Source organism: Mus musculus, chromosome 14, assembly GCF_000001635.26.
Source record: "Mus musculus strain C57BL/6J chromosome 14, GRCm38.p6 C57BL/6J".
NCBI lineage: Eukaryota > Metazoa > Chordata > Mammalia > Rodentia > Muridae > Mus > Mus musculus.
The window spans coordinates 26787014-26813498 of record NC_000080.6 but is presented as its reverse complement, the minus strand read 5'-3'; the positions used below and the strand labels follow the sequence as shown (position 1 = coordinate 26813498).

General features: G+C 42.3%; 1 protein-coding gene and 1 pseudogene across 5 annotated transcripts in view; both read right to left on the bottom strand.

The window, feature by feature from the left end:
- Dnah12 (dynein, axonemal, heavy chain 12) overlaps positions 1 to 26485 on the bottom strand; it is a 201166-nt gene that overhangs the window by 79221 nt on the left and 95460 nt on the right. For all 5 annotated transcript variants that reach the window (XR_001781207.2, NM_001370884.1, XM_017316243.2 and 2 more), the window contains 6 exons: positions 21241 to 21360; positions 17140 to 17328; positions 14560 to 14711; positions 13415 to 13553; positions 11924 to 12090; positions 675 to 930 (listed from right to left, as the gene is read on the bottom strand). Coding sequence is in view for 4 of the 5 variants with exons in the window: in NM_001370884.1 (NP_001357813.1) it covers positions 675 to 930; positions 11924 to 12090; positions 13415 to 13553; positions 14560 to 14711; positions 17140 to 17328; positions 21241 to 21360 (1023 nt within the window). In the remaining variant the exon portion in view is untranslated. The remainder of the gene's footprint in view (positions 1 to 674; positions 931 to 11923; positions 12091 to 13414; positions 13554 to 14559; positions 14712 to 17139; positions 17329 to 21240; positions 21361 to 26485) is intronic.
- On the bottom strand, positions 5146 to 8946 carry Gm34415 (annotated as a pseudogene).

Genomic DNA, 26485 nt, shown 5'->3' with positions numbered 1-26485 from the left:
GCCCTTGAAGATGTACCCAGATCCCGCTCTGTTGAGCTTCCCAAGAGCTTAGTTAGGTGAGGTTGTCACTAAATTTCCTTTGAATGCATTTTCCCTTGTGTCACTGGAGGTGAGGCTGTTCTAGCTTCTGAGTGAGGGCAGATAATGCACCCGAGCACACCGGGAGGCCTCTGACCACGTGGCCATGGGTCTTTACTCCCATCCTTGCATGCTCTTATTTTTCCCAGCAATGTGTTGGTCTGAGTAAAAGTAATGTGTATATAAGTTTATGGCTTCTCTCTCTCTCTCTCTCTCTCTCTCTCTCTCTCTCTCTCTCTCTCTCTCAAATTATGAAGAGCAAGAGGGAAGATAGATAGAAAAGAGAAAATGTAATAACAAATACCGCAGTGTAACCTGACCATTCAGGAAATGCCCATGATGTGGCTGGTACTGGCTATGAGAAAATTTCTTACACATGAATTATGTGTCATTTCAGTGATTAGAGCACTGGGCCCCCACAAGCTCAAGCCGCTTGTTCCAGGAGATCCACCTGTGGACAGCAGCCAGGGCACAATGCCAGATAGATTCTCTGCTTCCAAGTCCACGATCTTCCTGCTCAGAGCGCATCTGACCAGGATCGCTGAGTGGGAGCCAAGGACGGCTTAGGGAACAGTGCATCTGTGTTACTTGCTCACCTCCATCGTCCCGCTGACTATTTGGTTTCCGAGTACAAAGTACTCTGGAGAAAAAGCGTGAGTCCTAAGGTAGAACGCCATGATTGATGAGAAAATTCGGACCATGGTTTCGTCACTGAAAGTATTGATAGTGCAGATGTTGAAATGTCGAATAAAACGGGGGGTGACAGCATTCCTTCCGCCACCTGGAGGACCCATGGCAGCTATCAGCTCTATATCAATCAGTGTGATTTTACTGGTGTCCTTAAGGTCATACCTGGAAAGCACACACAAAGAGAAAAAAAAAAGAGAGAGAGAGAGAAGAACACAGAATGAAACACGGTAGCCTTAGAAATTCAATATAGTTTAGCTCTGTAGAAGAGAACATTTTTCTTAAGCCGCAGCTCTAACTCTCCTCTCACAGATGGCAATCCTGTTTCCCTTTTCCAACTTTCCCTTTATTTCCATGCTTCTTTACAATTTGATTCTGTCAAATTTTCCTTTTCTCCAAAACCAGAATTCCGGAAGAGCATTCCTGTGATGTACTTGCAGCTGGTTACGGCTAGGGGTGACAGTCCCACTTTGCCTAAGGTGAGCCTGGTTTGCGCTTGTTATCCTGGAATAATTATCAATAACACCCTCCTCCTCTTATTTTCAGCTCTGTCTCAGTTTGAACAATGAATGATACATTACTCTGGTTATAATAAAGTCCTGGTCTTATCATCTTAGGTTTTATCTTCAGAATGCATTAATAATAATCTAAATATTACCTACTCATTTTTTATATAGAGAGGGCTCCATTACAAAGAAATAAAGATGCAAAGAAGTTCTAATTACTTATTTAATTGACAAAATTTAGTTGACCATTTTCAACAGGCCATCAAGTTCTTTAATATTCAAGCTTTTATCTGAAGGTCTGAAGAGTGGGAACTTGGGTTCAAAGGTCTTGCAAAAAAAATGGTGTGTGTGTGTGTGTGTGGTTTTTTTTTTTTTTTCATCAACTAGTGTTAGGACATCCGTATGTAGAAATTAAATTTAAATACTGACTCTATACACCTTTCACAATGTTTAATTCAAAATGGATCACAGACCTCAAGATTAAGTGCAAAACCATCAAAGTCTTAAAAGATAGCTGTAGCGAGAATTTTGTTTTTTGTTTTTTTGAAAAACACAGAAATATAAGAACATGTTTTAGTTTCAGTCCCAGGTGTAGGTTGTGGGGCAGCTTCAGGCTGTCCACAGCAGCCGAGCAGTATGATTTGCCTCATGCTCTAGCAGGGCTGTGATTTTTGCCAGTGGCAGATAGTTTCTGCAACTGTGTGATGTTGGGAATTATGGGGACTCTTTGAAGGTATATAAATGTTGGTGGGTTGCTGGCTGCAGTTTGTTAGTAGTTGTATGCAAAGGAGAAAGAAGGAGGAGGAGGAGGAGGAGGAGGAGGAGGAGGAGGAGGAGGAGGAGGAGGAGGAGGAGGAGGAGGAGAAGGAGAAGAAGGAGAAGAAGGAGAAGAAGAAGAAGAAGAAGAAGAAGAAGAAGAAGAAGAAGAAGAAGAAGAAGAAGAAGAAGAAGAAGAAGAAGAAGAAGAAGAGCTTAGATATTCTGATGGTGAAGATCAAACTTTCCCCAAGGAACTGAGCACCTCAAATCAGCAGGAAGTAGTCTAACAATAACATTGCCCCCTTTCCCCTCTATCCTTTTTCTCTCTCCTATCTAGTGTTAGGGGGTTGAAAGGGTGAAAGAAGAGGGGTGGAGAAGGGTGAAAGAAAAAAAGAACAAAGTAGCAAAAGAACAGCCACAGATAACATTTGAGAAAAATCTAAATTACTTTAGGTACAGTAAGTTTTTAAGTTATGATAACAAAGGCTCAAATTGTGATAGAAATAATTGAAAAAGAGGTCTTCATTCTTCTGGGGCTGGAGAGATGGCACAGTGGTTAAGAGCACTAATTGCCTTGCCTCGTTTACTAATTCATGAAATGAGGTAAGTGCTAATGTGGGCCAGACATGAGCAAAATACTGTCTCCATCTCCATAGAACTTGCCTTCTATGTAAGAAGACAAAGCAAGCCAGGTGTGGGTGGGTCATGACTTTAACCCCAGCACTTGGGAGGCAGAGGCAGGAGGATCTTTTCGAGTCTGAGGCCAGCCCGATCTAGAGTGAGTTCCAGCCCGATCTAGAGTGAGTTCCAGGATAGCTAGTATTATATAGAAAGAACCTGTCTGAAAAAGGGAAAAAGAAGAAGAAAAGAAAAGAAAAGAAAAGCAAGCATTGACGAGGCAGGGGTTAGAAAGTCCTCTGATGGAGAATGAAGGCTAAGGCAGGGTGAACAATGTGCCAGGTACAGTAGAGGGAGCAACAGGAAACCTGTGCTCCCGAAGACTGTGTTGGTGGGTAGGATAGGTGTGCGGTACACAGGCTATCTAGAAAGAAAACCAGAGGGGGGGGAAGGGGGGGACTTTTGGGATAGCATTGGAAATGTAATTGAGGAAAATACGTAATAAAAAATTATCTTCAAAAAAAAAGAATAAAGAGAGAGAGAGAGAGAAAAGCTGTGACTATACAAGAAACTCAACTTAAAAGAAATAAAAAATACAAAAAAAAAAAAAAAAAAGAAAGAAAGAAAACCGGAAGTGGAAAGTGGCTCGGAGATTGGTTACATGTAAGAAGACAGTGGGGAAAGGAGGTGCTTGGATTTTCAAACTCTGGTAGCCTCAGAGCTGTATGATTTCTGGTCAGGAAATGTCACCCTTGTTAGGTGGACAGTTTGATGCATTTAATAAATGTGTAGTCGTGAGACCACAACTACAGTCAAGTTATAGGGCATTTCTATGACCCCAGAATGTTTCCTTATCCTCAAAATCCCCCCTGCCCATGCCAGCCTTTACAACCACTGATCAGCTCACTGTTGCTATAATGTATATCATCTATAGCCTTCAAAAATGTTTTCCTCACTCTATAAAAAGAAAGCTTTGGAGAAAAAAAATAAACAAAACTAAAAAAAAAATAAATAAAAACTTCTATTTGTGAAAAATCAATCAAGAATATAAGACACTGGTTTTTACTTTGTAGGGCTGGCCTCCTGCTTTAGCCTCCTGAATGGTAGGGTTACAGAAGTGTTTTTTACCATACACATCTTAAAACTAAACAGTATTACCATAACAATTTGTGAGGGTTAGTCTTTATTTTGGGGGGTGGGAGGGATAGTACTTGGTTTATTTATTAGAAAAACAAAAACCAAAACTGGATGAGTCTTATATACAAAATAAGATGCTTTTTGTTTTCAAGGATTAAAAACACTCTAAAAATTTAAGGTGGGAACATGAATGACACAAAGTTGCTTCTCCCAGAAACACATGAACAAATATGCACAATGGATTTATTATACACGGATCCAGATCATTTAGGACCACAGTGGGCCCACAAAGCCCTGCACCACACTCCAACATGGCAGACACAGAGGACAGTGGGAATATGTGTCAGCATTTGGGCACAGAAGTGATTTACAATTCAGATCCAGGTGCATAAAGTGGAAAACTCACTTTCCATGTTAGAATACCAACAGAATTCAGCCACAAACTAGATGCGCAGCAATCCAGTTACACTGAGCTGCAGAGCAGGGAGACAGGTGCAATCACAACACAGACGTAATCTTCACATCTGGGGTCCAGCACATCTTCCGCTTCCAGCTGCCACAGGCACCTCAGCACCAAGGCTACGGTAACTCTCTGCCAAACTCCCAGGACCCAATGCCTGCAGCCTGGCCTCAGCACGGGCCAGGCCCTTCTTTCTCCTGGGTAGAGGCAGGGTTGCAGAAAGCAATGCAGCCTGCTGGTATTTTCATTGGTCATGCACAACTGGTCTTTGAGTCATACACAACAGGTGTGGGAGGGTTTGTCCTCACTGTTTCCAGGGCTGGGGCTCACCATCACAGGTGGCTAAGGTATTTGGGGGCCACTACTCACCCATAAATACATCAAGAACAGGACAATCAAAAGGAATATATGGGGTCATCTTTTAGAGCCAGGATTAAAAGCAAATCTGTAGCCTTCATATGAAGGTGTTTATATGGATGTTAGAATCCCCTAGCAACTGGATACTGGGTGATCTGGGCTCAGCTCAGCTACAGAGCCAGTAGCTAGATTCCCACACTAGACAGGAGATGGTTGATTAACTATTTGCTAGCTGTTGTGCTTTGAAATGTTTTCTAACTACAGGCCATGACTACAGAATTCAGAGATAGCCTCTTTCTGGCCAGGGACACCGTTGTCCCAGTGGTATCCTGACACCTCAGCCACATTAGCACTTCCAATGTAGATAGCTGCTGCGATCTCCAGGCCTGAATATTTACACTTGCAAATGGTGAACAGTTCCAGCCTCTGTCTCTGACCCTCACAGGGTAGAACCAAGGGTTTACTCATCTCCCACACATGCACTGAGACATGCACAGAGAATTGCAGCTAGGAACACCCTACAGACTGAACAACATTTTCAAAAAGTATTTCTTACAGCACTTTTAAAATAATTTACAAAAAACCTACAATACCCATTCATTAAATAAAATGTCACTTGAGGTTAGTGTACATATTTATCTGGGGGGTGCTGAATGGAAGGAACCCAATTTTTGCTCTTTAACTGTCAGGATCCCCTTCTACCCTATGCTGTCTCACACACACAGGAACACACACATAAAGGCACACACAGGCACACACAGAAAGGCATGCACACACGAACATCAGACAAGGCATGAACACTGCTTCCCACAGCTATGGCAAGAGCCACAACATGCCTGTCACAACCTGAGGCCTTTACTACTCACTGTGGCACTGCCACCATCCTCCATGGAAGTGTCACTGAATTCGATGGCATCACTGCCCAAGGTCTTCTGGTCCTGCTGTTCCCTGCCAACCCTGTGCTGATATTTAAGGTCTAGAACTTTGTCCACAGAGCCAGAATTCTTCCTGTCCTGCTGTCTGAGCCTTCTAGCTTGGCCAGTTCCCAGTGTCCTTCATTAGCAAGTGTGGGCTTCCAAATAAAGGGCTGTGGCCAGGATGGATCTCCCTGAAGACAGAGAATGCTGGACCCTGCAGAGGTAGGCTCAGATTGAGGCCGAAGAGGCCAGCCAGCTTGCCCCCACCCCTTAGGAAACACCCTTCCCAAAGTGGAAGAGCTGGGTGGAGAGGAAAGGCAGGCTCTTCCTGGGACCTGAAGAGAGGCTAGGTGGGCCCCCAGCCCCCAAAAGACCCCTGTCCACACTGTGCCTTTACCGAGTTCAGCACCCACCCATGGGCTGGACAGCCTGCTCTGATGTGCAAAGTCACTCCAATGGAGGGTAAGGTTAGCCTGGGATCCAGGGTTGGGGGTTAGCAAGTTCTGATTGCCATAGTTCAGGTGAAAGGTCCCCCAGGCACTTCCAGCCTCGGCACCCACTTTGGCACAACTAGGCGGCTGACCGAACACACTTTCTGCCATTGCAGTCTGGGTTCCCTACCAGCCATGGTCTTTGTGGACGTTAGCACATTCCGTGCTTGGCAGAGCTGTTCTCGGGTAGTGATGCCTCACTTCGGCCCAGGGCAGTGGTGAGGCCGGTGGTCTGCTCAGCACGGAAGGTGCCCCTCCCAGTTTGGCTCAAGAGGCTGGTTGCCTGTGTCTGAGCTCTCTCTGGGCCTCTCCTTCCTTCTTTGGCCAGCTGAGGGGTTCCCCTGGCTTTTTGGCTCTGTGTGCACACTCCAGGCTGCAACTCCAGGGTTGGCTCTTTCTTACAGGGCATCTCTGGCTTGGCAGGGCCTCCTTGAGGTTTTGCGTTGTGTGTAGATTCCTTGGCCTTTTCTACCAAAAACCTCCTGATCTCCAGCTCAATGTTGTCATCACTGTCCACTGTGCTGTTCTCAGATGTGGAGCTGGAGGCTGAAGGAGGGTGGCCACTGGCTCCTGTGTCCTTAGAGGGAGGAGCCCCTTTGGGATTTTTCCTCCTGGAGAGAACAGCGGGGATTGCATCCTTGCCCCCTGTGCCACCCAGCTTTACCCTCTCTGCCACGCTGCTGAAGGCGCTTCCTGGGCCGTCTTTGTTGTCCCCTCTACACTTGGGCAGAGAGCTCCATAGTCTGTGGTCTCTCCAGTCCCCTGCAAGGTTGCTCAGCTTCTCCACACACCGAGTCTCTGCAGTGCCCAATCTGACCTTCTTAAATGAAGCCTGTGGGTCTCGACACCTCTTAAACTTGCGCTTGGATCTTAGCAAGTCCTTAATGGCCATGTCCAGGTCCTCGTCACTATCCAGAGAACTGCTCTTATCCTCAGAACGCTCCTGCTCACTGGCCATCCTGAGGGACCCGTGGCCTTGTGGTAGGTGTGTATCACTGAGCCCAGCTGTCCTGGAAGTGACAGGCTGCTCCTTGGCTTCAGCCTCTCCTCCGGGAGTCTCTCTGATTTTGCTGTGCCCAAGAGGGTCCCACCTGTCATGGCCAGGCTGAACCTTCCCCTGGATGTGGTCAGTGTCCTGGGCACTTTCTCCACCCTCCCTTATTTTCTTGGACACTGTAGTGCTGCCTCCACCTCTCTGTTTCCGTTTGCAGCCCAGAGGGAGATCTGGTATTTTAGCAGGAGGGGCCTTGGGGATGCCAGGCTGGCCACTGGGACCAGGCGAGGACTGTGGACCCTGGGCAGGCTGAGGACTTCCTACTTGTGGCTTGAGGGCCAAAAATATCCGGATCTCCTGCTCGATGCTGTCAACACTATCAATGTTGCTGCTGTCACCTTCAGAGCAGGGAGGCATGGGTTGGAGACAGAAGAATGGGTTCCTGGATGAAGGTTTGTCACTGTCTAACATGGAGGCTGACAGGATGGTCTCGGAGAGGTCCAGGATCGCTTCTGCGCACATCAGTCCGATGGATGTGACTGCTAGGCGTGAGGCCTGGTGCACAGCTTCACTCTTGGCAGCTGTGTGTCCTGGAGGTACCGAGGTTCTTGAATCCATCAGGAGCTTGGAGAGGGGATCAGGGTGGAGGCCCCCTGGGTGGTGTCTATAACCTTGGGAATTGCTAGCTTTTTCTTGCTACAGGGTCTCTTGTGGGCTTCAGGCAAGGCACTTGGCTGGGCACTGCCAGGGCTTTCCTCTTTCAGCTGGCCTCTCAGAGGTGGGTCCCCACTAGCTTCCTTCCTGTTTTTTTCCAGCTGGTACAGCTGGATGGCCTCCTCAATGCTGTCGTCACTGCTGGAGTCCGATGCCTTGTGCACTGGGGCAGAGCACCCCACCCCACCCCTGCTCTGTGCAGCCTCCGGTCTGTGGGCGGTAAGCTTCGTGCTCACTGGGGTCTCAGGCTCTGTGGTGGGCTTAGGTTGGAAGTTTCTCGGCTGTGTGCTCATCTTTGTTAATCTGGGAGGTTTTCGGAAGATGAACTCTTTACACGTTCCCATCAGAGCTGCTTTGGCTGGGGTTTCTCGGTCCCCTCTAAGTCCAGCAGGGCTCTTGTTTGGGTTTGATTTTTTATCCACAGACCCATCACACTTTGGGTTTTCATGCTGTCTTTTCTCATTAAGAAACTGTTCTATTTCAGCTCGGATACTCTGTTCAAAGTAGTCCTCGCTGTTCGTGCTCGCTGGGGAGGTGGAGCCCTGGTCTTCACTGGCTCCCTCAGGAACACTACCTGAGCCAGGAGTGAGCTGTGAGGGACATGGGATGGGCAGGGTGCTGCTGTGGGCAGGCTCGGGGATAGAGGAGTGCCCTTGGGACATAGGTTCAGAAGCCTTACCCCTTGCCTTCAGGTACTCTTGGATAGCCTCCTCAAAGTCCTGGTCCACGGAGTCATCACTGTTAGAATCTAGCTCCAAGGGACCATGTCTCCCAGCTTCATCTTTCTCCAGGGTGCTGCAGTTTTCAACAAGACTACAGGCAGGGAACTCTGGCTGCTCTTTGCACACAGCAGGCTTAGGGGCCAGCCTGGTGTCCCGGGACCTCTCTGCACGTTGGCCTTTGTGTGACACGTTCATGGCCCATGCCCAGGGCAGCCCCAGTCTCTCTGCAGCATACGGATGAGCACTTGTACCCTTGCACTCACTGAAGCCCAGGGGTGTCCTCTTTAGACTCTGAGAAGCAGTCTGGAAAGCAGAAGCTCCTGGGCTGGCCAAAGGCCTCCTGTCTGGATTGGAGCACCATCACTGGAAGGGCATTCATGAGGAACATCCTAGCAGGCAGGCTGGGTGCTGAGAGGCAGGGCGTACCAGTCATCCAGTTTCACATCCAGCTGCTTTGTATATCTCTTAATTCTTCCAGGCTTCTTTGATGGCCTTCTGCCTCCCAGAGATTGAAGAACACCTGCAAGGTTAGTTGAAAGTCTCAGGTGCAAGCTGATGTTCTGCAAGGCTTCAGGGATGAGGTCTTCACTGCTCTACTTGTACTTCAAAGCATCTTCCACCAGCTTTTAAAATCAGCTGGGAAGGCTGGACAAGGTGGTGCACACTTTTAATCCAAGCACTAGGATAGCCTGGTCTATACATAGTAAGTTCCTGTCTAGCCAGGTGTACTGGCTGGTTTTGTGTGTCAATTTGACACAAGCTGGAGTTATCTCAGAGAAAGGAGCCTCCCTTAAGTAAATGCCTCTATGAGATCCAACTATAAGGCATTTTCTCAATTAGTGATCAAGGGGGAAAGGCCCCTTGTGGGTGGTACCATCTCTGGGCTGGTAGTCTTGGGTTCTATAAGAAAGCAAGCCTAGCTGGGCAGTGGTGGCGCATGCCTTTAATCCCAGCACTTGGGAGGCAGAGGCAGGTGGATTTCTGAGTTCGAGGCCAGCCTGGTCTACTGAGTGAGTTCCAGGACAGCCAGGGCTACACAGAGAAACCCTGTCTCGAAAAACAAAACAAAACAAAAAGAAGAAGAAGAAGAAGAAAGCAAGCCTAGCAAGCCAGGGGAAGAAGCCAGTAAGTAACATCTTTCCATGGCCTCTATGTCAGCTCCTGTTTCCTGACTGCTTGAGTTCCAGTCCTGACTTCCTTTGGTAATGAACAGCAGTGTGGAAGTGTAAACTGAATAAACCACTCCCTCCTCAACTTGCTTCTTGGTCATAATGTTTGTGCAGGAATAGAAACCCTAACTAAGACACCAGGGCTCTATAGTGAGATCAAATTGTCTGCTCACGGCTTACAAGAATGGACCCAGAGCTGGGCTTCTCTGACAGTCTTAATGGCTGTTGGCCCAACTACCTGGTCAATCTTGGGAGCTGTCATTTTGGGTCTGACCTGTGCCCGCTGGCTCTTGAGGAACACAGGGCACAACAAGCATCAGGTGCACATGGGAGGCACCTCCCAGGGGCTATGACCCTCTCCTGTGACAGCAATCAGCAGCGGCCTGCACCACAAAACCGGCCCAGCTGCCTGCCCTGTGCCCTGAGTCCTGGGAGGCACCAGATAGGAGAGTTAGTTTTAACTATCAAAATCTATTATCCCCTAGGAATTAGGTTTCTGAGAATATCTATGGGAGATTAACTTAATTATATTAATTGTGGTTGGAAGACTTGTCCACTGTGGGCAGTACCATTTCCTAGGCCTGGGGATCCTGGGTTGTATAGGAGTAGAGAAAAAAGCCAAGCTGAAGTGTGACGACATCCTCTTCTGACTGTAGACAGACTGTGAATAATTAGTTTTTGATATTCTGGTGTCTTAGTTAGGGTTTTACTACTGTGAACAGACACTATGACCAAGGCAAGTCTTATAAGGACAACATTTAATTGGGGCTGGCTTACAGGTTCAGAGGTTCAGTCCATTATCATCAAGGCAGGAACATGGCAGCATCCAGGCAGGCATGGTTCAGAAGGGGCTGAGAGTTCTACATCTTTATCTGAAGGCTGCTAGCAGAATAATGGCTTCCAGGCAGCTAGGATAAGGGTCTTAAAGCCCACACCCACAGTGACACACCAACTCCAACAGGACCATTCCTACCCAAACAAGGCCACACCTCCTAATATTGCCATTCCTGGGTCAAGAATTTACAACCCATCACACCTGGTTTCTCTCCACCATGGTAGACTGTAACCTAGAAGAGCTCAGATTAGCTCCTTTTCTGTTAAGCTGCTTTTTGGCAGAGTATTTTATCACAGCAGCAGAAGAAATTAAGATACTAATTACACTAGCTATTTTTGTAGTTGATATTTATCTAATGCAGTTTAAAACATAATATTCTCATACAACTGTTGATAGCAGTTTTAGTATTGATAGTTGTCAAAATCTGAAAGCAACCAAGATGTCCTTCAACAGGTGAGTGGACTAACAAATTATGGAACATCTATACAAAGGGACAGTAACTCAACACTAAGAAGGCACGGAAGAAATTTAAATGTGTACTACCAAGTGAAAGAAGCCAGTCTAGAATGCCATACATTAACTGATTCCAATTATGTAACTGCTACAATTTAAATCTGGAATAGTCCCCAAAGACCCACAAAGGAAAGAAAGGCTGGATAGCCAGCTGAGAAGCAGCAGAACGCTGGAGAGATGAGGACTAGTGGGAAGTACTCAGGTCACTGGAGACAGGCGTTGGAGGGATTGCAGAAACCCAGTATCTTCCGTTGTGCTTCCCAGTTATAAGATAAACAGCTTTGCTTTCCATGAATCCCCCACCATGATGTATTGATTTGCAACAAGCCCAAAACAAGAAGGCCAGCCAACTGTAAGTTGAAACTTGTAAAACTTGTAAGTTGATTGTCTCTGCTTTTTGTTAGTGTAACATAATATTAGTAAAATGTGTAAAATTAGTAAAATTATGGGAAAGGTTAAACTGTAGAAATACTACAAGGATCATTGGTTGCCAGGGGCTTGGTGAGGGTCAGGGGAAGTGAAACACTGCACAGAGCATAAAGCTGTAGAAAATTCTCTATATGTCACCAAAATTATGAACGAGTGACATTGTACATTTTAAAAACTCATAGGTCATATAAAACAAAAAGCAAGTCTTATACTAAGAACTCAGATTTATAATGGCATATTTATTCATGCTTAGTAACTGGAAGACACCTGCCGTCTGCTGAGAAGGGTGGTGAGCAAGGTGAAGGCAAAAGAGATATGAAAGAAATCTCTGCACTCTCCCAGGATTTATTATGAATCTAAAACTCATCTATATTCTAGAAGATATAGAAGAAATCCTTCCATATTTTCTATATATACCATCAGACCAATAATCACTTTCTGTAAATAACTTGGAAAATATATCATTTTGCTTTGAAAAACTAAAATACAGAATGAGATATGACTTTAGCATGGCTTATTAAGACTTAAAGTATTTACCAATGTCCACAGTCAAAAAACTGTCGTAATAACTCAATAGGGGGCTGTGCTCCATATTTCTCCAATGAAGGCATATTCATATCATCTATAAATATTACACACTTCTTTCCCATAGGTGGTCCAAATACTCCCTTGCGCCTTTTGTCCAATCTAGCCATAATGATGTTCTAAAAATTTAAAAAGACAGAGGCATATCACATATGTTGGTATTATAACCTTGCTGTTATTATCCTTGCTTAAGTCAATATCGAGACAGTATCCACAGATTAGCAGTAGCAGCTACCATTTGTTTAATTAGTCAATAACTTAACATAAAATAGTTAACATCAAAAAAATAACCAAAAGAATCTTTGAAAAGAAATAATGTTATATTTGTTATGAGTTACTCTTAATTGATACTAAATTTTTTTTTTAAATTTGGTTTTTTCGAGACAGGGTTTCTCTGTGTAGCCCTGGCTGTCCTGGAACTCACTTTGTAGACCAGGCTGTCCTCGAACTCAGAAATCCGCCTGTCTCTGCCTCCCAAGTGCTGGGATTAAAGGTGTGCGCCACCACCGTCCAGTTTGATACTAAATTTTAAACTCAGCATCATTTCAAATTACATCTATTGAAAACCTCCTCTGCACTTAAAATTGTAGCAGGTCTGTAGATGCCGTGCTTGCATTGCATGTATGTCTGTATGTAAGATTCTATAATACCTCTCACACTGGATACCCCTTTACCTAAGACTTAAAAACATTAATTTTTCTAACCATTGTTGGATTTCATATTCAATATAAATGGGTATGCTTTTTTATATTTCTGGATTTTATGGGGGTTTGCTTGTTGCTTTTTGTTTGTTTTGTTTTGTTTTTGTTTTGGTTTGGCTTGTTTTTTTGAGACAGGGTTTCTCTGTGTATCCTTGGATGTCCTGGAACTCACTTTGTAGAGCAAGCTGGTCTCAAATTCAGAGATCTATCTGCCTCTGCCTCCTGAGTGCTGGGATTAAGGTGTGTGCTATCACTTCCCAGCATTATTCCTGATATTTTTTTAAAAAAACTTGCTTGTCCATTGTAAAACTGAATATCAAAATTCTTTTACTTAAAAATACTACAGTATTGTAACTTTGCAAGATTTTGAAGTTAAGACAAATCTATTGGCTAAAAACAACAGAAATATGGCTGGACCAATCCTGTGAGCAGCAAGTGCCCAGAAAAGTCATACAGAAGAGTATAGAAAGAAAAATTGAATATTCAATTATGCCCACCCACCACCCTTGTGTGCACACACAAGTGTCTCTTACACTTTCTTCTCCAATTAAATCAATTTTTACTTCTCAGGCCAAAAAAGAAAAAAAAAGTGACAAATCTTAAGTGCTAATATAAAAGTGTTATCTTTTGAGTCATAGATTTATAAAGTTGCATGTTTACCATAGAGCTGTAAATACTTTACTATTTATCAAATAAGATAAAGTATAATAATTATAAACCCCATGTTCTGACTTTAACTCACCTGAACCTGATTGGCACTGGTCCGTGCAGAGAAATTAACATAGAAAGGAAAGTACTTTTCCTTTTCCAAGTGATTCATTAGCTTATCCTTCACATACACTGACTTTCCTGTACCAGTCGGACCCACAAAAAGCAGCGGCCTTTATGAAAACAATAAATAACGTAATTCAAGATGGAAGGAAGTACAAATGCATTTTTTATGGAAAGAACTCAAATACATGTTTTAAAAACTTTAAATAGTAGTCAAATAATTTCTTTCTAATACTCCATACACTTATGCTTGTGCATGAAAGACTAATAAAGCCCAGGAGATGGCTCAGCAGGTAAAAGCACTTGCCATGCAAGTCTGATGGCCTGAGTGTGGATCTCTGGAACCCATATGAACATCAGACCTGCTAGCTTGTGTCTAATCCCAACGCTACTATGGTGTGGGAAGCAGAGGCAGGAGAATTCTCCAGGAGTTCACTGACCTACTAGCCTGGAGGCACCTAACCTGTGTGTAAAATGTATAAATTTGTGGTGAGTGTGGGTGTGTGTGCATGTGTGTGCACATGCACACTTGTATGTAAATGCATATCTATGTGTAGGCAGGCACAGGCATAACACATGTATGGAGCTCAGAGATAACCTTGTTGGTTTACTAGGCATTTCCTCCTTTTGTTTGAGACAGGGTTCTTCCCTGGAAGTTTTTTAAGAAGGTTAGGTTAGCTGGCCATATGCCTGTCTCTGTCTCCCAGCTCGCTGTGGCTGTGATTACACGTGTGCACCATGTTTCTGGCTTTATACCAGCCTGAGCTCATTGTTTTTTATTGGAATCTGGTTCCACACGCTTATGAAATAAGGATTTTACTGACGGAGTACATTTGCCATTCCAGAGAATAAAGCTTTTCAATAATCACACTGCAAGTGATTTTTGGTGACTTAAGAGGCAATGAACTATTGTTCTGTTAAAATCTTGGAGTAATAAAAAAAGCTGAATTCTAGATTCTCCAATAACAGTAGATCTCACTGAAAACACATTAATTAGCTCCCAGACATTGTCTCAGTTACCTGAAACTCAATGACCTCAAAGTTTACTTTAAAAATTGATGCCATTTTATTAGAATGGTCCTGTTACATTTAGAATTCATGTTTAGAGTTTCTTACTTTGCAGAGGTAATGCTCAAATCCATTAGGAAAGTATATCTAATCGTGTCCATTGTAGGGACTATAATATCTTGAATCTTGGCACGCTTGTCTTCTAAATCAGAACTTTTAATTAATTCATTCCAATGGATCCAGCGACCTCTGTTTCTTAACTGTAAGAGAATAGGTTTTAGAATACTGTAACTATACGCTTGCTACAGCTGAAAGAATCTTTCCAACACTTATATCATTTGCTTTTTAAAGTCTGAGCATGAGATAAAGCTTAGCATCTGTAACACACAATGAATTTTTACCAATTGACAAGAAAAAGTTAATGTAGTTGAAAGCTGGGTAAAGAGCAAAAGCACGTCGTTCATAGAATCAATCCAAAGGGCAACAGGCTGTAGAACTCTGCAGCTTGAGATAAGATGGAGAGGCCGTACACTCACAACCACAGCCTGCACTTCTGGGTCCTCAGCACTGGAAAGAGACTTTCTGTGGTTTTGAAAACTGTGTTTTATTAAAAATTCTAAATTAGGGAGGGAGCTCAGAGCATAAGACCAGAGGATGTCTTGTCTTCCAGAGGATGCAGGTTCATTTTTCAGAACCCAAATGTTGGTTCACAACTGTAACTCCAGTTCCAGGGGATCCAATGCCCTCTTCTGACTTCTGTAGACACCAGGCATTCACATAGCATGCACACATTCTTGCAGGCAAAACACCAATACACATAAAAAATTTTAAATATTGTAAATGAATCCCCCAAATTGAAAACTTTAGTCCTTTCCTGTTTTATAATGAAACATCACAATATTCATATAAAATATAATATCTTTAGTTATAAAGCAGACTAATAAATAGATAAGTATGAATCTACTACTCAATACATTAATTTTTAATTATAATTCAAAGAATATAAATATCAGTCTATCATAATTTAAAGAATATAAATATCAGTTTATCATAAACTCAACAAACCTAGAGTTTATGTCTTTTAGTTTTTGAGTTAGCCCTGCTATGTAGACCAGGTTGGCCTTGGACTCAGAGATCCACCTGCCTCTGTCTTCTGAGTGCTGGGACAAAAACCATGCACTACCACACATGGCTAAATTTATATCCTTTTAATATCTAATCATCACTAAATGCCTTTAAAATAGTCTTTGCATACACTGAGTATTTCAAAGTCATTCTAGTGTAACTTAAGCTACGACTTGCTAGATTCTGGTTTGTATCATTCATGTTCTCTGAAGTAAATGAGCAATACTCTAAGGAAAAGTAAAGCATCATCTCAAAGAGACCTCTGTATTTGTTTGCCATTTTGTCTCGTTGATCTAGGCTGCTGTTCAGCCAAAAGAATCAACAGATTGTACTAACAATTAAAGTCTTGAAGTTCTTTTGAACTACTGGCTGAGTGTGCTGCTTGTCTGGATGTCAGTAACAGCCTCAACCATTATTTGTCTCTCCTGATTAGTGTGGTCCCCCCACCCCCTGCCCCCTGCAAAGCAGCAGGAGTCTAGCACCTGCTGCAATATTATGGCTGATGCTAAGAATTTTTTTTCTGTGTTCTATCAGGCAAGCAGGTGCCACAGCATGCTTGTGGGGAGCAGAGGGCAGTTTTGGGGAATCCATCCACTGTGGGACACACAGGGCAGACTCAGATGTTCAAGTTTCTGTGCCAAGTGTTTTTACTCATTGGTCTAGTAACTCATGTAAAAAAAAACTTTTAGAGTCATACTAAAGTTTTAGAAACATGTATTTTTCAAGCTAAAAGTTTTATTAGATTTAAGAAAATGATGCCAGGTGTACTGCATGCCTTTAGTCCCAGCACTTGGGAGGCAGAAGCAGGCAGATCTCTGAGTTTGAGGCCAGCCTGATGTACAAAGTGAGCTCTAGGACAGTCAGGGCTATACAGAGAAACTCAGTCTTGAATAACAAAAGCAAACAAATATAGGTTAAGAAAAAGAATAGTTCTTAACTTCTGCTTTCTCTTTCTCAGTGGCAATTAATTACCTATTTAAACTGGATTTTGACATTTACTTTCAGTTTTTAGAAAACATGCTTGTGCTACTGAGATATTCACTCTTTAGAGATTATTTCGCTGACTTTCTACTATGACCAATAAAGATAAACTTTCTGATCAAATTCTTAAAATTCTGTGTCTGTGGGTGAACAAGTTAGTTCTCCACTGCTGGTTGGGTTTGAGTTCTGCCTCCAGATTTCTGTAATTTAGGTAGAATTATAACCAAAGCTCTACTTAAATCTTATGGTTGTAAAATTAAATTTGCATGAATAAGATGACTGATGAGGTGTTTTCTGATTTAAAGAAGGCTTTGATGAATTCTTTCCGAGTGGAAAATTACTCTAAAATTGCACATGACATCATAAGATACAATGAGAACAAGTTCCACAAGGAGAAGTAAGGAGACAGGCCTGAGCATCTCTCCATGGGAGTCCTAAACTCTGATGGAAACCCAGATGTTGTGCATGTGATGGAAACCCAGATGTTGTGCATGCTGGCGTTCTGAGGGCTGGAGGTGCTTTGAGGGCTGACCCAGGGTTTTGTGGTTCACATTTTATCTCAATACACATTTTAGGTCATACCTCATACATGTAGTCATAGACTAGGCCCTTTTCATCAAATGGGCATTCCCATTTACTGATAGAAACTGGCATTGGGGCTTCTTCATTTCTTCCTGATACAGCTGTTCGTAGAAAAGCATCAAAAGCAAGACGACCATCTGTATCACAACTTGCTCCAATTGACCAAATCAAAGAGAATATAAAGGAGGCCTGTTGGTGAAAAAAATTATCTTATAGTGATTACTTTTTAAAGAAAATTTAGGAGAAACAACTAAAATATAATATATTAAGACCTGTTTAAAGTACTTGGAAAGGTCATGCAGAGACAAAAACTGAGTATAGATAAATCATATAAAGAATTGTTTCTTTTGCAATCATGATTAAAAAAAACTTAAATGCCTACACAAATGGCTTAGGGACATTGATTTAATTTATCCTCAAATAAATTTCTACCAGTGAAAATGAAGTGCGTATAAAATATTTGTAACATTACTATTTCTTCAACAGGCATTCTGGTTATTTAGAGTATGCTACACACACTGATGTATATACAGCTTTTTAAAAATGATGTAACTATAATACCGACATGGAGAAATCAAGATAGACAGCAAGTGAGAGGCAAATCAGTAAATATAGTATATTGACACATATAAAATACACACACAGAAAAGGATATATACATAAAATATCTTTACAGGGCTATATGAGGCACTAACAATAGTTGCCTTGAGGATGGCTGGTAGACTGGTTTGAGTGGAGAATATCTCTTTTGCCTTTTGAATTGTATTTAATGTGTATGCCTTATCTGGTTAAAAAAAATCCTCAAATTTCCATTCAGTAATCCATCTACATAAGTCTTATAAAGTGATTCTGAACCATTTGATAAAAGTTGGGAGTCTGGGTTTATCAAGAGAACAAAAATTTTCTGGAGGTACAAAAATTTATATAGCGCAGACTATTCCTGGAATAGTTATATAAAAGCAAACAATGCTAATGCAGAAGACTGTGAAAAGATAATCCTGAAAAGACAACTCCAAGCACAAGAGGAAATGGATAAACCAACTTGATATAACACATTTGTGAAGGGCGGAAGGAGAGAAGGCAGGCAGAAAGCAGGAGGGTAGAGTTGGCTGGAAGCCTGGGACAGGAGATGTCTGAGACAGAGTTCTAAAGCTAAAAAATTGTATTACATTTTAGTTATTTGTTTGTATATGAGTGTGTGTGTGTACTCTTATGCGTGTTTGTGTACCTGTGTGTACGCACACATGCAGGCATGCACAAAAGCACACTTGTAGAGGTCAGAGGACAACTGGTGGCAGCTGACTCTCTCCTTTCCACTCATGTGACTCCCAGAGAGTCAGGCTTAACAGCATGTACCTTTACCCACTGTGCTAGTGCCCTGGTATATATTTTTGGGAGCAATAAGGAGGAGGGAAACATGATAGGGAAGAGAAAAAGAGAGAAGGTGCATGAAGAACAAGGGGGTAGATTGGAATGAGTCATAGATAGGAACAAAGAGTTTTAAACATTTTCTTTTGGAAAAAAGCATCTTCAACAAACGGTGCTGGTCTAACTGGATGTCTGCATGAAGAAGAATGCAAATGGATCCATATTTATCACCCTGCACAAAACTCAAGACCAGGTGGATCAAGGACCGCAACATAAAACTGGGTACACTAAATCTCATAGAAGAGAAAGTGGGGAATACCCATGAACACATTGGTACAGGAGACTACTTCCTGAAAAGAACACCAATGACTCAGAGTCTAAGATCAACAATTGATAACTGGGACCTTATGAAACTTCAAAGCTTCTGTAAGGCAAAGGACAAAGTCAATAAGACAAACTGACAACCTACAGATTGGTAAAGAATCTTGACAAAACCTACCTCCAACAGAGGGCTAATATCCAAATTATATAAAGAACTACAGAAATTATAAATCAACAAGTAACCCAATGGGGTACAGGACTAAACAGAGAATTCTCAACAAAGGAATCTCAAATGGCCGAGAAGCACTTAAAGAAAAGTTCAATGTCCTTAGTCATCAGGGAAATGTAAATTCACCTCACAACAATCAAAGTGACTAAGACTAAAACAACAACAAACCGAACAAACCTCAATGACATCACATGCTGTCCAGGATGTGGAGAAAGGGGGGACACTCCTCAATCGTTGGTGGGATCACAAACTGGTACAACCACTCTGAAATCTGGAAGTTTCTCAGAAAATTGGAAATAGTTCTCCCTGAAGACCAAGCTATAATGCTCCTGGGTATATACCCAAAAGATGCTCCACCATACCACAAGGACATGTGCTCCACTCACTATGTTCATAGCAGCTTTATTCCTAACAGCCAGAAGCTGGAAACAACCCAGATATCTCACAACCAATGAATGGACACAGAAAATGTGGTTCATTTGCACATGGAATACTATTCAGCTATTAAAAACAAGGACATCATGAATTTTGTAGGCAAATGGATGGAACTAGAAAATATTATCCTGAGTGAGGACATGTTATGTACTCACTGATAAGTGGCTATTAGACATAAAGCACAGGATACCCTAGATACCATTCAACAAGAAGGAAGAACCAATCGAGGATGCTTGAATCACCATTGTGGGGAGGGACAAAATAGTCATAGAAGGCAGAGAGAGGAAGGGAACTGGATGGGAGATGGGAGGGGAAGAGGAGCAGAACCAGGTATGGGGAGAGACAGGAGAGAGGTCCAGAGGTCCAGGGGTCCAGGAGAATGAATGGAAATCTGAAGTTGCCAGGGGTGAGAGACATGGGGCAAATCTCTAGGAAGTCCCAGAGTCCTTGGATGGGAGAGGCTCCCTGGTCAATGAGGGTGACCTTAACCAAGATGCCTAACAGTGGGGACATGATACCTGAAGAGGCACCTCCTATAGCCAGATAAGACCCCCAGTGGAGGGAAAAGGATACCAATCCTCCCATAAAACTTTCAACCCAAAATTTGTCTTGCCTAAAAGAAATGTAGGGACAAAGATGAAACAGAGACTGAGGAATGGTCAACCAATAACCAGCCCAACTTGAAACCCATCCCATGAGCGAGTGCCAATCCTTGATACTATTAATGATACTCGTCTATGCTTGCAGACAGTAGCCTAGTAAAACTGCCCTGTGAGAGGCTCTACCCAGTAGCTGACTGAAATAGACGCAGATACCCATAGCCAAATACTGGACAGAAGTAGGGTACTCTTATGGAAGAATTGGGGGAAGGATTGACAGCCTCGAAGGGGATAGGAAATCCACAGAAGGACAGAGTCAACTAACCTGGACCCCTGGAAGCTCTCAAGAGTCTGAGCCACCAACCAAAGAACATACCCAGGCTGGTAGGAGGCCCCAGGCACATATGTAGCACACATAGTTTCCCAATAGGTGCCCTTGTCTGCCCTCAGTGGGAGAGGATGAGCCTAATCTGGCAGGGACTTGATTGACGCACCAGGGTTGGGAGATATGCAGGGGGCCCCACCCTCTCAGAGAAGAAGGGGGGCAATGGAGGGAGGGACTCTGTGAGGGGGGGTTGGGAGGGGGACAACATTTGGGATGTAAATTAATTTTTTTTAAAGAAGTGGAATTAAACCAAATTTTTCTCTCTCTCTCTGGTAATTTCTGCACACTATTGCCATTGTCTTTGGTCTTCTTTGAACTCCAGACATTAACTAACAAAGACTACTTACTACTGTGTCCTAAAGAACCCACGGTGGATTCTGCCTGTATCCACTTATCTGATTAGATACCTTCTCGAAGTCTTTCATAGGTAGTTTCTAGGCTGCCTATACTCCTGCTTAGCACTAGACAAAAATCAATTACCCCAAAGCAAGTGAGTGTAATACTGCACCACCTCATCGAGGAACATCCACATATGGCATTTCGTAAAGAGTAGCACAGTCTGAGTCCACTCTGACATACTTTATTTTCTTTAGAGTTGCTTTTAGAATCAGAGTACCAGGTCGGGCCAACTTAGTGTTCGCAGCTATTCTTTAGTAATCATCAGTGCCTGCTCTGGAGCTTACAGGTCTTTCTGCATATGAACGTTATTTTCTATAACCATACATTTATTTTGTGTTTAAAACCACTTTAAATATAAAACCAACCATAGTCCAGACACGAATGTGCTTGCTATTGGGTTCATTTTCCACAACAGTACAGAGCAGTATTTCAATGAGGCGCGTGAGTGCCACAACCGCATTGATGTTACTTGTAGGAATCAGTTCCTGCAAAAGGGAAAATAATAAGTTGTTTTAAATTTTTTTCCATCTTACTTGGAGAAGAAATGAAAGTAAATATTGCATTTAATAAAATTGAATAAGAATATATACAGTGTTGATATGTTTTTAAATAACGTTTAAACTTACAGAAAATAAACTGTATTCACAATAAAAACATTTCTCAGGGATTTTGAGTTTGGTTTAGTGCATAGCAAAATTGTTCATGGTGCATTCTTATCCCCAGTCCTCTGACAAGTGCTAACTTGGTATACAAGAGAACGAATGATGTTCTAAGAGTAGCAGAAATGAAACCTCTGACAGCCATTCATCCAGTTATTTATTCTATGCTTATCAAATACAAATTAGATACTTAAATAGTCATACAGCAAGCTAGGAGAAGTAGAAACAAGAGACATGATCCCTGAGAAGAAGCAACTCTAACAGAAAAGTTTAATATAGTGAGGTAATTATATAAAGGAGCCAGTCTCTGAAGAGAGATGTTGCTATAGCACTTGGTGTAGAAATAGGCCCAGAAATTATTTCCAGGGGACCTGGGAAAAGATAAAAGACAAACAGCCTTCCAAGAGAAGAAGCTGAACTGAATTTTCAATGGAAATAAAAGTTAGGTAAATCGAGGCCGGAGGATGTGTAAGCAGTAGAGTCACATAATAGACACAGTAGGTACAGACTTCTCAGGAGATTCTGCAGGATGCAGAGGCAGGGTAACGACATAGGCTGCAATACGTTCATTATGGGAAGAAGCCTCCAAAGAAGGATTTTTAAAGTAGGGAATAAACAGGATGGGTGAGCGTTTACAATCTTCACTCTAAGATGTAGATTGCACCAGAGCAATGCTCCTGTGGTGATTCAGGCAGGACATGAGGACAGAACTGAGGCCAATCTACAGGAAAGGCTGAGGTGAGGAGATGGCTGGAAAAAAGAATGGAAAGACAAATAAAAACATTGCCAGGGAGGAAATAAACTGAGTGCATTTTAGAACTGGCCACATATAGAAAACACGACAGTTGTGAAAAGAAAGCCCGTCACCAGTTACATGGAAAGATGCAGCTTATTTTGTATTATCTATTTCTACATTCTTAGGGATTTAAAGATGATAAGCTGCTAAGAACTTTTATTTTCTCTATGAAGTCACCATAAATAGTCTTTGTAATGTGAACTGTCTAGTTTTATAAATACCATAACTTTTCTCTTTCTAAAACCATATTTTAAGATGGGAAGCTATTTGAGTGTATTTCTGTATCCAATATATTTATTTAAGTTTAGCTAAGTGTGTTCACTATTGCTGAATGGTGGTCTTCCAAAAGACTCTTCTATATTATAATGCCAAGAATTGATGGTGAAAGATCTTTGAAGAGGTAATTAAGAATCTGGAGATGAGACATCATTATGTACTATCCAACAGGTGTGAAGTCCAAGACCCCAAAGTGCCACAGAGAAGTGCCACAGAGAGAAAGGCCATGAGAAGCTGGAAGGGGGGATTGGAGTTATGCAGCCATGAGCCACAGAACTGGAGTCACCAGAATCTGGAAGACAAAGGAAGATTCTTTCTCGGTATTTCCAAGGAACCACAGCTCTGTCAACATCTTGATGCCAGTCTCTCGTCTCCAGAACCATAAGAAAGTAAAATTCTGTTATCTAAGACACCACATTTTTAGTAATTTGTTACGAAAGCCTTAATAAAATAGTGCAGTATAAAGAGAATCCGTAAAATACTAAACACTCGTGTGTTTATAAAGACATGCAATTAAGATGTTCTAAAATCTATTTATATTAATGTTTGTGTGTGTGCATGCACACATACAGACATGTATCTGAGTGTAGGTGGGCATCAGATCCCCTGGGGTCAGAGTTATAGACAGTTGTGAGCCACTCAACATGGCTGATGGAAACTGAACGTTGGTCCTCTACAAGAGCAGCGTGTATTCTTGACCACTGAGCATTTCTCTAGCACCTAAAATTTTTATAAAATACAGGAAGGGTTGTCCTTCTGGTCTATACCTCCAACTAAACCTGTGCCAGACCCACATGCATGCCCCCACCCCATAGCCTACCTGTCTTCCAGGAGGTCTTCCCTAACCAGGAACACAAATGAGACCCCTGTCCCAATACCACACTGACTGAGACCCCCATAGAGCCCAGAAGATATGGGATCTATCCCTCTCTGCTTGAGCCCCATCATCTTTCTGGTCTGCACCTCTACCTGAACCCCTGGCAGATCAAGAGTGTCTGCCCCCAGACCCAAAGCCAGCCTGTGTCCCAGGAGGTCTGCCCTAACCAGGGACACAGGAGGATCGTTATAACCAGAGACATAGGAGGCCTGCCCTAACCAGAGACAACACTGCTTGCCTTCCAGGAGACCTGCTCTAACCCAAGTCACACAGCTCTGTCTGCCTCCAAGAAGGCCTGCTCCAGTCCAGGACACCCAGGACATTTTACACCAGAGATAACTAGATGGCAAAAGGCAAGCACAAGAACATAAGCAAGGAAGATAATGTAATTTGGAACCACCAGAACCCAGTTCTCCTACCACAGCAATCTCTGGATACCCTAACACACCTGAAGAACAAGGTTCTGACCTAAAAATCCCATCTCATGGAGATGATAGAGGCCTTTAAGGAAGATATAAATAACTTCCTTAGAAAGATACAGGAAAACACAAATAGGTAGAAGCTCTTAAAGAGGAAACAAGTAAATGCCTTAAAGAAATACAGGAAACACAATCAAACAGTTGAAGAAATTGAATGAGATGGTCAAAGATCAAAAAATGGAAATAGAAACAATAAAGAAATTACAAAGGGAGGAAACCCTGGAGATGGAAAACCTAGGCAAGAGATCAGGAGTTACAGATGCTGAAAGAAAGATGAAATTTCAAGACCTGTAAGTCATATAAAGTACTCAGAAATTGCTGGTTGTTTGTGAGCCTAGAGGCTGCCTGGGGCTGAGAAAAGAGAAAAACAAACCTGGGTATGCCTCGTAGTTAAAACATTCCTGGGAACATCTTGACCATAAGATAAAGGGAATGTGAAGACATAACAGGGCTATCTGAACTGAGTCAACAACTCACAGAATTCTGACACCCTGCACGTACATGTAATCTTTCTGTTAATGTTTGAATAAGCCAATAGTGTGTCGCTATGCTGAATTCCACACCCCTAAGCCCCTTACCCCATAAAACCCCCTAGCTTTCAAGCCTCGTGGCCAACATCCTTTATCTCCTGTGTGGGATACATGTCGGTCCGGAGCTCCGTAATTAAACGTCCTCATGTAATTACAACAAGATAGGTCCTCGTGTTTCTTTGGGTGCTCTCACACTCCCGAGACTAGAGTAGGGGTCCCCGAAAGGGGGTCTTACATTGCAAGCATCCCCAACAGAATACAAGAGATGGAAGAGAGAATCTCAGGCATAGAAGATACCACAGAAGATATTGACACAACAGTCAAAGAAAATACAAAGTTCAGAAAGTTCCTAACCCAAAACATCCAGGAAATTTGGGACACAATGAAAAGAACAAACCTTAGAATAATAGGATTAAAAGAGGGCCAGAAAACCTCTTCAGCAAAATCACAAAAGAAGACTTCCCTAATCTAAAGAAAGAGATGGCAATAAACATACAACAAGCCTACAGAACACCAAATAGATTGGACCAGAAAAAAAAATCCTCTTGCCATACAATAGTCAAAACACCAAATGTACAGAACAAAGAAAGAATATTAAAAGCTGTAAGAGGAAAAGGTCAAGTAACATATAAAGGCTGACCTATCAAAATTACACCAGACTTCTCAACAGAGATGCTAAAAGCTAGAAGATCTTGGACAGATGTCATACAGACCCTAAGAGAACACAGGTACTAAGGGTACTATACCCAGAAAAACTCTCAATTATCATAGGTGGAGAATCCAAAATATTCTATGACAAATTTAAACAATATCTTTCTACTAATCCAGTCCTACAGAGGATACTAGAAGGAAAAAATCCAACACAAGGAGAGAAACTACACCCAAGAAAACACAAGAAAATAATCATCTCATAACAAACCCAAAAGAAAAGAATCATAGACACATAATATCACCTCCAACAGCAAAAATAACAGTCACTGGTCTTTACTATCTGTCAACATCAACCAACTCAATTTCCCAATAAAAAGACACAGGCTAACAGACTGGATACATAAACAGGATCCGTCATTTTGTTGCCTACAAGAAACACGCCTCAGCTACAAAGACAGACACTACCTCAGAGTAAAGCACTGGAAAAAAAGTTTTCCAAGCAAACTGTCCCAAGAAACAAGCTGGAGTAGCCATATTCTAATATCCAATAAAACATACTTTCAACCCAAAGTTATCAAAATAAATGGGGGAGGATACTTCATACTCATCAGAGGAAATCCACTAAGATGATCTCTCAATTCTAAACATCTAAGCCCAAAATGCAAGGGCAACCATCTTTGTATAAGAAACATAACTGAAACTAAAAGCACACACGTAACTTCAAACAATAATACTAGGAGACTTAAACACCCCACTCTCACCAATGGACAGATCATGGGAACAGAGAGACACAGTGAAACTAAAAGAAGGTATGAACCAAATGGATTTAACAGATATCTACAAAACATTTCACCCTAAAACAAAAAGATATACCTTCTTCTCAGCACCTTATGACATCTCCTCCAAAATCAACCATATAATCAGACACAAAAGAAGATTGAAATAGTCCCATGCATTCTATCAGATCATCATGGACTAAGGCTGGTCTTCAATAGAAACAAAAACAATAGAAGCCTGTATACTCATGGAAACTGAACAACTCTCTCTCAAAGATAACTTGGACAGGCAAGAAATAAAGAAGGAAATTAAAGATTTTCTAGAATTTAACAAAAATGAAGGCACAGCATACCCAAACTTATGGGACACAATGAAAGCAGTGTTAAGAAGAAAACTCACAGCTCTGAGTGCCTTCATAGAGAAATTGGAGAGATCCTATTCTAGTAACTTAACAGCACACCTGAAAGCTCTAGAACAGAAAGAAGCAAACACACCCAAAGAGGAGTAGAAGGCAGGAAATAACCAAACTCAGGGTTGAAATCAATCAATTAGAAACAAAGAGAAC